Source organism: Egretta garzetta, unplaced genomic scaffold (genome assembly GCF_000687185.1).
Source record: "Egretta garzetta isolate BGI_Z169 unplaced genomic scaffold, ASM68718v1 scaffold878, whole genome shotgun sequence".
NCBI classification, from domain to species: domain Eukaryota; kingdom Metazoa; phylum Chordata; class Aves; order Pelecaniformes; family Ardeidae; genus Egretta; species Egretta garzetta.
Genome location: NW_009260592.1, coordinates 29,653 through 42,588, shown reverse-complemented (window position 1 = coordinate 42,588; position 12,936 = coordinate 29,653). Strand labels below are relative to the sequence as shown.

General features: G+C 38.9%; 1 protein-coding gene across 1 annotated transcript in view; it reads left to right on the top strand.

The window, feature by feature from the left end:
* The first annotated feature begins 247 nt into the window (after positions 1 to 247).
* The window catches only part of LOC104131462 (regulator of G protein signaling 7 binding protein), a 35,314-nt gene continuing 22,625 nt past the window's right edge, over positions 248 to 12,936 (top strand). Inside the window, exon 1 of the mRNA XM_035900178.1 lies at positions 248 to 365. Within this exon, the coding sequence (XP_035756071.1) occupies positions 295 to 365 (71 nt within the window). The 5' untranslated portion in view covers positions 248 to 294. The remainder of the gene's footprint in view (positions 366 to 12,936) is intronic.

Here is a 12,936-nt window from a genome sequence, read left to right as displayed (position 1 = left end):
AACATTTGTAGCTCCCAGAAGAGGCAGCTGTCATGGAGGCCCTAGTCATTTCCTAAATCTTGGGCACTTGATTCTGTATGCCATGAAATTGGGCAGCAGCAGGAACAAGCCCTAGATTGGGCGTGTTTTTTAAAAACTTGATTGTTTCTATCAGTGTAGTTAAATGTCTCACGTAAGTAAATCCTCTTTGTTTTTCAGCTTGTCCAGGAGTTCAATACCCAAGTGGCTCTGTATCGGGAGCTGGTAATTTCTATTGGGGATGTCTCAGTCACCTGCCCATCTCTGCATGCGGAAATGCACAAAACTCGAACCCAAGGATGTGAGATGGCCTACCAGGCTCATCAAAAACTAGCAGCAATTTCTGGGTAGGAGTCTACTTACTTTCAGTTAAAGCTGTACTCATATGCACATCTTTGCTAAATACTACATTATGGAAACTTTCAGCAAAAGCATTAACTCGTGTTTCTGTTCCGGGCATAGAGATGTATGACCACAAATTCTACAGAATGCTCATATCCTTATGACAGTGCAATTTTGGGTCATATCCTGGTCCCCTTACCAAGACGGTATCCTGCTGATTTCACTGGATGCTTTTATGTAAGATGAACAGGATTTTACTCCGTATCACTAGGCAAAAAGATCAAGGAAGAAGCCTTGCCTTTCAAGGGTAAAATAGCAATAGCTTTCTGCCCAGCCCTTTATCGGGTATACCTGATTGAACAGGTAGAGTTCAGTTCATCTAGACACTTAAAAATTAGACTAAAAAATAATTAAGTGAAAATTACGTCAAGGGGTGGGAATGCAAATACTATTGTGAAAATTTGTGTTTACATTCTGTTTTCAAATCCTTATTTGTGTTGAAGTGAGGATTGAAGCTTTGCCAGCACATAACGTTTTCATTTATTCTTTGATAATACATTATGGATATTCCTTTCCATGGTGACAGGATGTATCACCACATACTTGAGACTATGCCTCAGTATGAGATGAAACAGGATAAATATCTGTGTCTTACAAAATGGGAATTCACGCTACTTACAAAAAGTCTAGTTATTTGTGGGTTCTTCACAGCATGGTGACAGGGGCATTTTTATTAGCCCATCTAGCTCTCGAGCTGTGTCTCTCTCTCACTACACTTTGTCAGAACTTTCTGCGCCTGCCTTACCCACTATAAACCATTGTGTACAACTTGGAAAAAACTTAGCTTTTTTGCAGCTCTGCCTAATCCCTGTTGAAGTTCTTTCATCACTTCAACGTATATGAGAAATCTGCTGTAGGTTTAGTATATAAAGGAAGACCACACTAACTAAACAGAGGAAAACACTGGTTGGTCATTTTAGTAGAACTGTCAACATGTTTAAATGTGATTTTGTGCAAAGACACTTAAAGTTGATCTTGCAACCTCTGATTTGTTCCTCAAACAAAATGCATGTTTTTAAGTTACTAACGTCTGTGAGAATTAAAAAAAAACCCCAACCAACCAAAAGATACATTTCTCTTTAACCATTGTACGCTCCCTCAGCACGGTAGCACTGGAAACGTGGAAGCAAACCGTAGTGAAATTGATCTTGTGCGCTTTCAGACTCAAAAGAGAGACTAATAGCAGAACCAAAATAATACATCTGAATAGCAGAACCTTACTTGGATTTTTTTAATCTTTTTTTTTTCTCTCCCATAAAGAAAACCATCAATACATGCTCATTTAGAAGTATGGAGTTTTTTTACGTAGTCATTTCACAGTTGGGAGTCTGTCATATACACAAAGATGTCCTGAAGGTTGTGCAGTTGCTGCGAGATTGACATTTAGCTAATCTAAAACTGTTTTAAATAACTGTGATAATAATGTGATATCCATAACAACTGGTAGGTGTTAGAAACCCTCTGGAAATTACTTGTTTGGTTTGACAGACATTTTACAAGATGTGCTTCTCATCCCCGCCCTCCTACAGCTGAGGAAAGCCATATGAGCCAACTGAACTTGTTTGGTTTATCTGTGAGGAAAGATGGGAGATGCAGCAAGGATTCAGTGTAGAAAAGAAATAGCATATGGCATACGATCTGGAATGGGAAACTGGTTTGGTAGGAGGAAAAAGTAGCAGGAAGAAAAATACATAGGGACAGGAATGTATTAAATCATCCTTAATATTAAATAGTCGGGAGAGTAGTGTATTGCTCAGAAACCACTGGTAATCAGCAGGTGGGACAAAGTCTCACTTAGTTCACTGCTTTAGTTCAAAATGCACAGCACTGCACTGCGCGAACTCCTGGGTAACACAATCAGTTCTGTCTTCCAAAGCTTGTTAAAGAAAGCTTATTGCTTTCCCACACAGAGAGAATAATAGCAATTAGCTAATTATGTTAGTAGACTATAAAATTTCATTACGTATTAGCATTCTATTAGTTAAGGTCATCGGTAAAGTTCAGTTAGTCTCTAAGTGACCTGAGCTGTTGCAGGGCACTCTATGAGTTTCTTTCAAGAAGTTGACATCATCTTTGAGGACAACACTGAGTTCATTAATCTTGTTTGTGCTGATGTCTTCCTTGGAAAATTAGCAGACAGCTTCATTTTATGCATCCTGTTTGAATACATCAATATTTGAGGCTCTTAAATGCACTCTTGATTCAGGCAGCTGGAAGAGGCACCTATTTCCCCTCCTAACTCACCAGTTCTACAAGATTAGGGAAGGTAACAAAGAGGAAAGGTGCAAAGACTTGGAAGGAAAGAAACAGGGACAGATCCACTACTGCTGAGAAAGGCACCTCTGGAAGAAGATTTGGGAATTGTGGGAAGGGAAAGAAACACTGAAGTGGAGGTAGTGCATTAGAAACTGAACAGGATAGAAGTCATGAGGAGGAAAAAACTGATCATGGGCATATCCGTTCTGGCAGATGAGGTGGACATCAGAGTAAGGCAGTGGGGTAATATGAACAAGAAGAGAGGACTGCAGTTGTAGCTATAGACAAAGTACACACTGATATGCTATCAAAAGGAGATTCAGTTAGGGAAATGGAGAGAGTGAAAGCCACACTTAAGTTTTAAAAACTGAGAGAAAGAAAAACAAAGGAGCTGATGACAAGGAAGTAGCGAAGAAACATAAAACCTTGTGAAGTCTGCACTGGATTAGACCATATCACCCCATCTAGTTCAAATCTGACAGCTGCCAGTAGCAGAGATTTCATAAAAACGCATATAAAAACAGGCTGTGCATAAAATGATGCCTTCCCTCATATACTTGCCACTCCCAGCAGTTAGTGGTTTACGGGTTTCCTGAGCCAAAGGCTGCACGTGAACAATTTGTATCTGACAAATACGAGTTCTCACAGAAGATTTCAGGATTTGTCTAAATATGAGTCTTTTACTCAGAAAATGTCAAGGATGAATAATGACATCTTTACATTGTGGTGTGCTTAAAAATGTTACAAAGGAATTTACAAAAAAAATATATATTATTGAGAAAGGAATTTTCAAATTGGATCCCCAACTTATTAGGGTCTTGTGGCTATTACATCCGCTTCTTAACTTGCTGTCTTAGGCATTTTCCTTGTAGAAATAGGTGGAATTTTATCAAAGAAGAGATGCACGTCTGAGTTTACCGGTACTGTCATGGCTTTCAGGGAGTAAAGATTAGAAACAAAAATAATTTGGATTAAAATATCCTAGTTCTAGTTGATGATCTTTTGGAATGCAAGTCGAAGTACATTCTTCTTTTAGTGTTGGTTTTCTCAGGACTTCAAGTCAATTCCTGCTCACCGCACTAGTACTAAAAATTCTTAGTGATTTTTAATGAACTATCTTCTGAAGGAATTGAGTAAGGTTTGGTCCTTTCATTACATTTTCTGTTGTATTAATGTATCAGAAGTTAAATATCTCAAATTAATTACACTGTGCACCCTTGCAGTATCAGATGGCATGGTCAAAACTGAAGAAAGTAAAGCAGTGAGCAAATGAGTCAGCATGACTTTTTTTCCAAAAGAAAAGAAAGGAAAAATACTTGTAGCAACAGGCAGATGGGGAAAAAAGGTGCAAATCTCTTGTTTTGAAGGGGGTCTGCTTTATAAGATGATAAAAACGGGTTATGTTTTAGAAGTCATCAAATAGAAAGCCAGCTTTATAGATGAAGTACACTTAACTCTGGGATGTAAACAGAAAGATAACTGGGAACTGTATTTTAAGATACAGGTCTGCACAACTGTGTGCACAGTTTTGTAAACGTCCCTTTCATATTCTCAAGCACTTGATATGCTTACGTAATGCAAGTACTTCTGTGTGCACTTGGCACGCTGAAACCAGAACTGGCAGCGTCTCTGTGACAGTCTGATATATATGTTGACAGTGGCTTTTTCTTGCATGAAATGAAATTGTGCAAGGAGATCAGGGGTGCATGGCAATGTACATCTGCGTGAACATAGCTTTGAAAGTGATTGTCCTCTGTTGTTCAGACTGTTGTTTCAAAGCCCTGAATCTAAGGAGGAATAAACCTGTACATCAGTACAGGCTTGGGGCCAACCACCTAGAAAGAGGCTTTGCAGAAAAGGACCTGGGGGGTTCTGGTGAACACCAAGTCAAACACGAGCCAGCACAGTGGCCTTGTGGCAAAGAGGTCCAACAGCCTCCTATGCTATATTAGGAAGTGTTGCCAGCAGGTTTAGGGAGTTGGTCCTTCCCTTCTACTCAGCACTGTTGAGGCTGCAGTACTGTGTCCAGTTCTGGACTCCCCAGTAGAAAAGGGAAAGGGACACACCAGAGCACTGGCCATGAAGATGATTAAGAGCATGCAACGTCTGACATACTAGGAGAGGCTGACAGACCTGGGGTTGTTTGGCTTGGGGAAGAGAAGGGTTGGAAGGGGATCTTACCAATGTGTATAAAAAACACCTGATGGGGTAGTGTAAAGAAGACACAGCCAGACTCTTCTCAGTGGTATCAAGTGATAGGACAGCAGGCACAAATTGCAATACAGAAGTTTTTATTTAAACATTTTTAAAACCCCTTTTTTACTGCGAGGTTGGTAGGATATTGGAACAAGTGCCCCAAGAGGGTGTGGAGTCTCCGTCCTTGGAGACACTCATAACTCAGCTGGACACAGTCCTTAGTGACCTACTCTAGCTGACACTGCTTTGAGCAGGAGGGTTGGACTAGATTAGTTCTAGGTGTCCCAGCCTGTGACAAAAGCCGCTGTACATTTTCTCATTGGGAAAATTCCAAGATAAACATTTCTTATCTGACAGTGAGGTGCATCTGTTTTCTAAAACAGTTGTTAATGTAACTTCTCCTAAGTTCAAGAAAAGTTGAGGAAGTAGACCTAAAAATCACATCTTGGTTGCGTTCCCATCTTTATTGCCATGCAGAAAATTTTTACCATAGGGTTGCTTTAAGTATGTAGTTTTAGGTGATTTCTACTTTTGTTTTCCTTTGCATTCTACAGTAGATTTCTGATGTTTTCAATAAGCAATAGAGGGTAATTTCTCAGACCTAATTAATCAGTTCCTAAGGCTGTGTTAAAATATTCTATTGCCACCTAATTGTGGCCAAATTTTTATTAAACTCTCTGAATTTTCCCCAAATTATGACAATTTAAAATGATCTGCTTTCTAAAGCACACAAGCAAACATAAAAGACTGCTCCAAAACATTTTACAAATTAAGAGAGAAGGAGACATCAGGCTTATAACTTAATGAAAGCTGCATTAAGACAGACATAACAGTAACCGTTTTAACTGTTTAACTTCAGATGTTGAATAAAGCACTGCTGGCAGGCAGTATAGCTGAGCAGAAACAACACATAGCAACACTTAGCTCAACAGGGACGAATTTTTATAATCGTGCATCAAAACCAAGGTGATGCCAGCAGATAGAACAACAAACTAGAGCTCTGCCCAAGCTAGATAGCAATCAAGCAGCATGTATGCACATCTGCCCTCCCTAGATGTCTTTACAGTCACTGCCATTGTCCTCCTCTAAGGCTTATGTGTCAGAGGTGGGGAAAGTGGTAGCAATGTTGATGGCCAGAGTTCTGAATTACAGGCACTGCCCCTGGATCCTATCTCAGTTACAGTTAGCATTGTTTCAACAGACAGATGAAAGTTAAAAATAAGGTAAGTGCTTCACAGAGGTTGCACCATGACAGTGTAATTAAACATTAAAAATAATGTGGTGACACCTAAGAAAGCAGAGCAGTCAATATTCACTGAAAGAATCAATACTGTTACACACGATAATACCAACAGCATAATGTCCCCCTGAATTCCGTGCGTTTGCCAAAATAGTGAAGATATATAAAACGTGAAGACCTTAAAAATCTGCCTTTAAAAATCCTATTAAGTAAGTTCAAAATGTTGAGATTCTCTGCTTCTGAAAACTGTTGGAAATCCAAAACTTCCCATCTGCATTCACAGGCATATACTAAAACCATCTCAGTAAGTTGTTCCAATCTGGCAGGCCAGATCCCGCAATTCTTACTATCATTGAATAGTACCTTCTCAGTAACTTGTCCTGACGGCTTAACTGGGACTGTCCGAAATGAGAAAAGTCAGGGAGATCTTTGTCTCCCTCAGAAGAAGAGCTTTCAGGATCTGGAGCAAGTTCATTACTGAACACTCCTACCGCATAAAGTCTCATTTTCCCTCAGCCTTTACATTCAGCTTCTGTAAACATTTACAATAACTTTCTTAAATTCTTACAATTTTCTTGTGATTTTGAGCATATCAAATTCTAGGGGCAAATTCTGACTGCGTTTGTTCCGCTTTGGAATATCTGCACTGGTTTCTCAGTCTTGAAGTGACTCCAGACTTACTAATGTGCATCAGAGACTGCACCTGCTACAGTGACTCAAATCCCATTTTTGACTAATGGAAGTTGGTCTGCATGGGAATGTTTTGGGAAGTAAGCTCAGATATGGGTATTTTGTGAACATGTTCTTTATGGACAAGCTAGTGCACGATAGTGCAGTAAGTATACCATAGCTTACTCCTTTCTCTAGAGGGTAAGACACAAATACGTTGTTCTCACCAGGTTCCTTTGCAAAAATTTCTCTAATTAGACAAGCCATGTGCATCTGAAATGATGGAAAGGGACAATGAGAAGTTAAGACTATTTTCTGTGGAACTGAGTTAAGGTGGGTCCTGTTGCTGAGAATAAGATCTGTTTACTCAATTTAAGATGCAAGTTGAAAAAAAAATACCTCAATTTCTAATAGGTGAATTCAGAAAGCAAATAATAGAGGAGAAAACAAGGTTACTTACTAAAGCTAGAGTTCTCAAAATAGCTAACCTCTACAGACTCACTTTTCCTCTGTACCTTTGTCTTTGAAACTGTGCTCTAGCAGGCAGTTGGGACTTGAAGATACAAGGTATTAGTATCTCCCTTTATAGATCTGTCTTTCATAACTGGAGGCCAGATTTAGTAAAGGGCAAACATACGGAAAACTGAATTTAGCATTTACTTCTCTATGTCCAAAACAGCAGTTCTGAAAAGCCTGGAAGTTCTACATCTGCCACGACACAGCGTAACTTAAGTTTTGACAAAGTGGAAGAGCTTAGCAAAGTACCTAATGGTAAACCAAATCAGCATGCAGAAGTGAGGCGTTCTTGCTTGTCCACGCTCTGATGAGCTTGATCCCATAGGTGCTGTCAGAGCATCCTTGGAGCCTAACACACACTGAGAGCTTTGGACTCCTCACAAAACACAGTGGCACCTGCTGCTTTCTTTTAAACCAAAGCTGAAGTTGAGTCAACTTAATTTCTAGACCACTTGCACCTACCTCCCAGAAAAACGCCCTGACTACAGTCAGGGGAAGGTGGGCGAGCTAAAAGTAGGCTGGACATAATCTTTGTCAGTCACTTATTTGCCCCTTTCTTCCATCTCACGCTCAACACCCTGGCCCAGCATCCAGGGACCCTACCCCATGCTCAGAGATCACCACAAATCACCGTATTCTCCCTGGCAGACATAGAGCAGCGAAGCTTTTCCTCTCTGATATGAACCGAAGCCATGAGGTATCTATGGGGAAGGAGGGGGCACATTGCCATCTGACCCCATGGGAAGGGTATTGTGCACCAAGGAGCAAAATGGTAGAGAGGCCTGCACTGTACTTGGGTTTCAAGCAAGACCCAGTGCAGGTGGTCATTGAAGATTGTTAAGGAACTTCCTTGGTGGTAAGGAGGACTTGTATTCTAGTCCTTGCTCCCATGATTTTTTCTATGTTCTAAGCAGATAAAGCACGTAAAGATGCAGGTGAGCAGAGATTCAGAACTCACATAAATGATGAGTATTTATCATTCTGTATCTTCAGCCTAGTGAACTGTAAATTCATCTACACGGTACCTTGGTCTAGGGTTGGAGTAGGCTGCAGGTCTAGGGTGGTTTGGCTTCCATTTTGACATGCCTTCTATATTCGGCACTCCATTTTGGGTCCCAAACTCCAGCCTGGAAAAGTATATCAAAAAGTAAGGTGTTGCTCTATTTTAAGTCCTTAACTGGAATGCTCAGCTCTGCTATGCGCAAGCAGCATTCCAACACCATTAGATTGCACAGGGTTTGATTCTCTAAATCTAATTTGGGAATAATGGAGTATTCCAGTCATAGGTAAGCCTATTTATCTGTAGCGATGGTTGAAATAACCACTCTGCTTTACACTCCTGTTTTGAGCTATACAAACCTTTTACATCAGAAACTGAAGTGACAGAAAACAACGTATGTAGCCAGAGAGATTTGGGGACTGAACTACATTGGCAGGGTCCTATTAGAAATGCTGCAGCATCAGAGCTGACCTTGTTCAGACAATTCAGTGTTTCCACAAGCGTTCTCTAACTTCATGCCCTTCTGTTGCCCCATTTTGTCCTTCCCTTAGAATACTTGCTATCACTGTTGGACGTGAAAAGCTTTTCAGGCTTCTTCTGTGAAAGCAATTTTCTTAGGGAGTAATCAGCCAGAAGATTCAGCTGTTAGGTGCATCTATAGAAGCAGGAACTGTGGGGATATTGAAAAACCTAGAAAACTTAAGTGTTGACTCTTTTTTTTTGACAGCTGCTGTTACCTTTGCTTGACTTGAAATTTTCTCATACCCTCTTCTCCCTTGTTATCCCTTCTCTTCAGTGTTTCTGTTTCTTGCCTTTTTTTCCCTCGTAGCCCATGTCCAAACAGTACTGAAATTAATATGAAATTTTCTGCTGTCATATTAACTGTTTGGAAACTCTTCAGGGCAGAGACCTGAATGTACTTCTAGCAAGCCGCTGGAACCCACTTACCTTTAGATCTGTGGTACTACTGTAATAAACATGACTAACAAGAATAATGAATGTTTTGAATATTTCACTTTTTTTATGTTTTGGGAGAAGTCTTGAAAATCTTTCATTCAACCTTTGGTGTTTTAGGTGAACCACTTATTAAATAGGTGCACCAGTACTTATTATCTCTGAAAAATACTGTATATATTATTTAATGTTTTTACATCATATTTCAGTCTAATAGTATATTTTATTATTGCTGTAGCGTTTCCTAAATAAAGCATGTGAAGATTAGATTTTTATCATACTCTTTTCCTAATTCTTTCCTAAAAAATTGATTTTAAATGTCAATTTGCTGCAATTTGGGGCCCTAACGCGTCACAGTACCCAGCAACTCTGGTATGTATCTTGGCATATGAAGTAGAATCAGTGAATAAGCTGAGCAAAACACTCACTTATCTCTGTAAATAGTGCTTTAAAAAGGGATCTAGAACTACATTTTAAAAGACTTGCAAGGGCAGCTAATTATGTCTTTCATGTCATGCTAGTGACCCTATGTCCACAAAAATTAGGGGTACCACAGAAGCCTGCATGGGTTCAAAATTAATGTTAGACCAATCCAAAATAGTTTTTTCATTTCAGTACTTCTGAGAGAAAATTTCTTTCTTGGCAAAATTTTGCAAAAAACACATTTGTTGAAAAAAAAGTATACTGAAGCTTCATGCCCATCTTCAGAGATGTGCTTAAAAATTGCAGTTGCGCTGATCTACAATGAAGACATCAAGAAGAGCACCTTTATGTGCCATTTAGGCCCACTACTCTGGCATCTGTTTCACCAGCATATTCCAGTAATTTTCTTCGTTCATTTTCTACCAAAACACAGCTGAGGCCAAAGCTGAGAATTTAGTCATGGGTTTTAAGTAATCATTTCTGATAATTAAATACTGTTTGATTAAGAAGTCCCACATGGCTGCAATTTTTAGACACTCTGCTTACCATGGTTCTGTGTAGTTTAGGTTATATTGTTTTCAGAAAATTACTTCTGATTGTCACTGAAGTTCTTATAAATCCAGACTATTTTAGCAATATGTTCATGTATCTTAAGAGAAGTGAGAACATGAGATAATGAAGTTCAGCATTAGAAAAAGACTTCAACATGGACTCTTAGAATTCCACATATACTGGGTTTTTGCTTCTGGTTTCTTAACTTTTTTTTTTGTTTGGGTTGGAATTGTCCTGTTAACAAATATTTTTTACTAATTCTCAGTAGTTCTCAACATTCTAAAAAAACTTTTCTCTCATTAGAAAAAACAATTTTGATTCTGTGCCCCTCACTGAAATCAGCCAGTGCAGTTGCTAAATTAATTGGACAGGACCATGCAATTAAGTGCATGGCCTTCTCACGACCCGTGTCCTGTCATGTCCCTTCAAGTGCTAAACCTCCTACAGACTCATCTAAGAGAAGACTTTGTATTCATCGCCAACTTTGGTGCATGGAGGTTTGCTCTAGTAAGATGTCGAGTACCAAACAATAAAGGATAACTGCTCTCAACAGCATCAACAGTAACTTGCAAGATGAGTCTCCAGCCAAGGGAGATCTTCGATCTCTCAGGCTTACACAGGGAAATTTCCAACCAAACCTAAATTTACTACACAGTGTGTAAAATCTGTTCTAGTTTTTCTAATTGCTTTATAGTTCTGTTTCATAACACTTAAATACTTGAAACAATTACCTGGGCATTAAGGTCTCATCTGAACAAAGCATTAAATTAAGCATTCCTTAATCAGGAATCCTTCCAGTACTATCAATTAAGTGGTGTTTAAATTCATGCTTTAAAATTATACATACACTGAAGTGCTGGCTACTTCCTCTTTGTTGGATACATTTACAGATCTACGTTTAGATTTTCTACATAATTTTTAGCTATACGAGAAATAATACACTCCGTTATTTGTATATGAAAAATTATTCGCTGTAGTTCTTTTTCTCTCATGTTCCATTTTTTACCTTGCTATTCTTATCTTTCATATGAATGCTTTCTGCATTACCATTTCCTGTCAGCATAGGAATTTGGCATAAGAATTCAAATACTGTCACATTACATTAAATTATGTGCTCAAAGTTGTTGAAGAGGCTGCTTTCCCATTCCAGAAGAAAACAAGTTTGCATTTATTGGGTGAACAAAGAAAAGCTGACACTTTGTGTCTCTGTCTATCATGGCAAGACAGATTGTTGCAAAAGTGCTGTTGTTCACCTCCTCAGCGTGGCAAATGGTTAAGTGGCAAAATATTTAAAAGTGCCATGTTTATACAGCAGCCTCCAATTATTTCTGTAAGTTCTGGAACTGTTGTTGTGGTGAAGCAGAGCTGTCCATCCATATGCATTTATACCCTGTTCCAAAAAAAAATCCAACAAAACGGAGATTGGTACTAGGGATAGTATGGCAGCTGGAACCATAGCCCTGTACGTAGGCTGAGCAATTTGTGCTGTGGACGCAGTCCCTTCATGCAGGTTGAAGAACACCAGGGCTCCAAAGTCACAGTCATTCCAAAGCCTGGGCATTTCATTTAGCTGCGGACCTACCCAAAGTAGTGTATGTACAGCCTTACTACTCATTTTAAATCATTCAAGACGTGGAAATGAGCAGTATGGCTGTGCAGCGGCTAATACAGACTACTGGATGACCAAGGAAGACTTTGTGGAAGCATCCTTGCTTCCCAAGCAGGAATAGGCAATTCAAGAGGAGAAAAAAGCAACACAGTCAAGTGGAGACTAGAGCAGGATTCAAAAATCCAAAGTAAAAAAAATGCAAAGTTCTTTATGCTAAGATACTGGTTCCTGAACACATTTTGTCAACAGATGGTTTTAAAAATTTCTTTCTCCAGATATGAATTTAAACATTCCATGAAGCTAATCTATTTTTTTTTCTCTCTCTCTTTTTTTTTTTTGACACATTCAAGTTTTCTCACAGTCTCCCAGCTGTGATTTTTAACATAACTACCCATACAGATTTGATCTGTGAAATATCTGGTGGGGCTGTGCGAGATCCTTCTACTGACACTATACCACAATTTCGTTTTCACTTGGAGTACTTTTATGTGGAGCTATTTGGGTATTTGTTTTTAAAAAGATAAAAAAATGTTCCAGAGCATACGAATGACCTATTCAAAGCACTCCTAGAAGTGTTTGATACATCCAGAATCCCAAATACTAACTTATTCTGAGCAAACTGGTAAAGATCTGCTTAGTGGACTGTTTTCCTTCTGGTTTAGAATTGTCACAGTGACATTGTCTGACTAAAAGAGAAAAAAATGGATCATGTGAATGTATGGATCTTTTCAGTAATTGTTAATAGAATATATTCTCCAAATCGCAGATGAAGGTTACAGAACACTTTCCCTTTAGTTTCAATAGTCCTTGCACCAATGTGTTTTGTCATCTTTTTTTAGGAAATGAAAATACATTGCTCTTTACTGCTTCTCATTTTACCATCTCTTCACATTTGCTCTGTTTTTCTCATTTTGAAATCTGGAAAACTAGAAATTTAAGTTAGAAGCAGGTAACGGGTATCCAGATCACACAGGCACTTCATGGAATGCCCTTTGGAAAAATTTCTATATTGAAATGTATATTCAAAGTAGGTGCTAGAGACAGAAAAAAATGGAAAAGAGAAGTGTAATAAATCAAGGCAGTCATCTAGTATAGTGTCCT